This window comes from Pinus tabuliformis, chromosome 4_1, assembly GCF_031772625.1.
Source record: "Pinus tabuliformis cultivar Carrire ecotype Pingquan chromosome 4_1, CPIR1, whole genome shotgun sequence".
Taxonomy (NCBI): domain Eukaryota; kingdom Viridiplantae; phylum Streptophyta; class Pinopsida; order Pinales; family Pinaceae; genus Pinus; species Pinus tabuliformis.
Window position 1 is genome coordinate 475,301,017 of NC_142303.1, and position 1,057 is coordinate 475,302,073.

Sequence of the window (1,057 nt, forward strand, 5' to 3'; positions counted from 1 at the left end):
ACTCTGTCATGTCAAATACATTCTCATTGATGAAATGAGCTTCATTGGTCCTAAAATGCTTGCTCAAATTGATGAACATTTACGAGAGGCCTTCCCATCCAATAGAAACACTCCATTTGGTGGCCGATCTATAATCCTTGTGGGGGACCTCGACCAATTGCCACCTATTAAAGATACACCAATGTATGTAGGCATGTCCCGTGGCAATGCTCTTTGGTAGAGTTTCTATATTGTTGTCACACTTCCCAAAATTTTCTTCCAACAAGGTACATGTCATGCGCAGGTTTCATTTCGGAAACTCCTTTCCAACCTTCACAATGAAACCCCCACATTGGATGATTGGAACCTTCTAATGACGCGCTCAAAATCCAATCTTCCAGAAGATGAGATGGAAACATTCGCCAATTCTATGCACCTCTATGCAACTAATGAATCTGTTGTGCTACACAATAAAACCATGCTCAAGAAATTGAACTTGCCTATTGCACGTTGTTGTGCCGAGAAAAGGAAACAAATTCCCTCCTCCAACCAGGAAGATGAACAACTTCTTGCACAAGTGCTTCTTTGCATTGGTCAACATGTCATTCTAACAAGCAACTTGTGGGTTGAAGCAGACCTCGTGAATGGTTCTCTCGGGAAAGTTGCTGCTATTCATTACACAATTGGTTCTTGCCCTCCAGAACTCCCCTCATTTGTTGTGGTCGATTTCATGCACTACAAAGGTCCAACATGGGATGGCTCAAATCCGAAATATGTGCCCATCTCCCCTATAACAAGGGGTTCTCAAAGACAACTGCCCCTTCGCATGGCATGGGCCCTAACAATCCATAAATCACAAAGCATGACACTACAAAAGGCAACAATCGATATTGGCAACATTGATCGTCAGGGCCTTACATTCACATCCATATCTGCAGTTAGATCATTGAATGATTTTTTCATCTCTCCAGCTTTCTCCTTCACGTACTACACACGCATGCAAGACAATTCATACATACTTTGCAAGAAAAAAGAAGAATCATACCTTGGCTCCAAATCCGTGAATCGGCCTACTTGA

At 42.5% G+C, this 1,057-nt stretch overlaps 1 protein-coding gene across 1 annotated transcript; it reads left to right on the forward strand.

The window, feature by feature from the left end:
- Positions 1-352: 352 nt before the first annotated feature.
- On the forward strand, positions 353-1,057 carry LOC149176538 (uncharacterized). The gene has a single exon (XM_089421507.1). It carries the CDS (start codon positions 353-355, stop codon positions 1,055-1,057), a length of 705 nt encoding a protein of 234 aa, XP_089277633.1.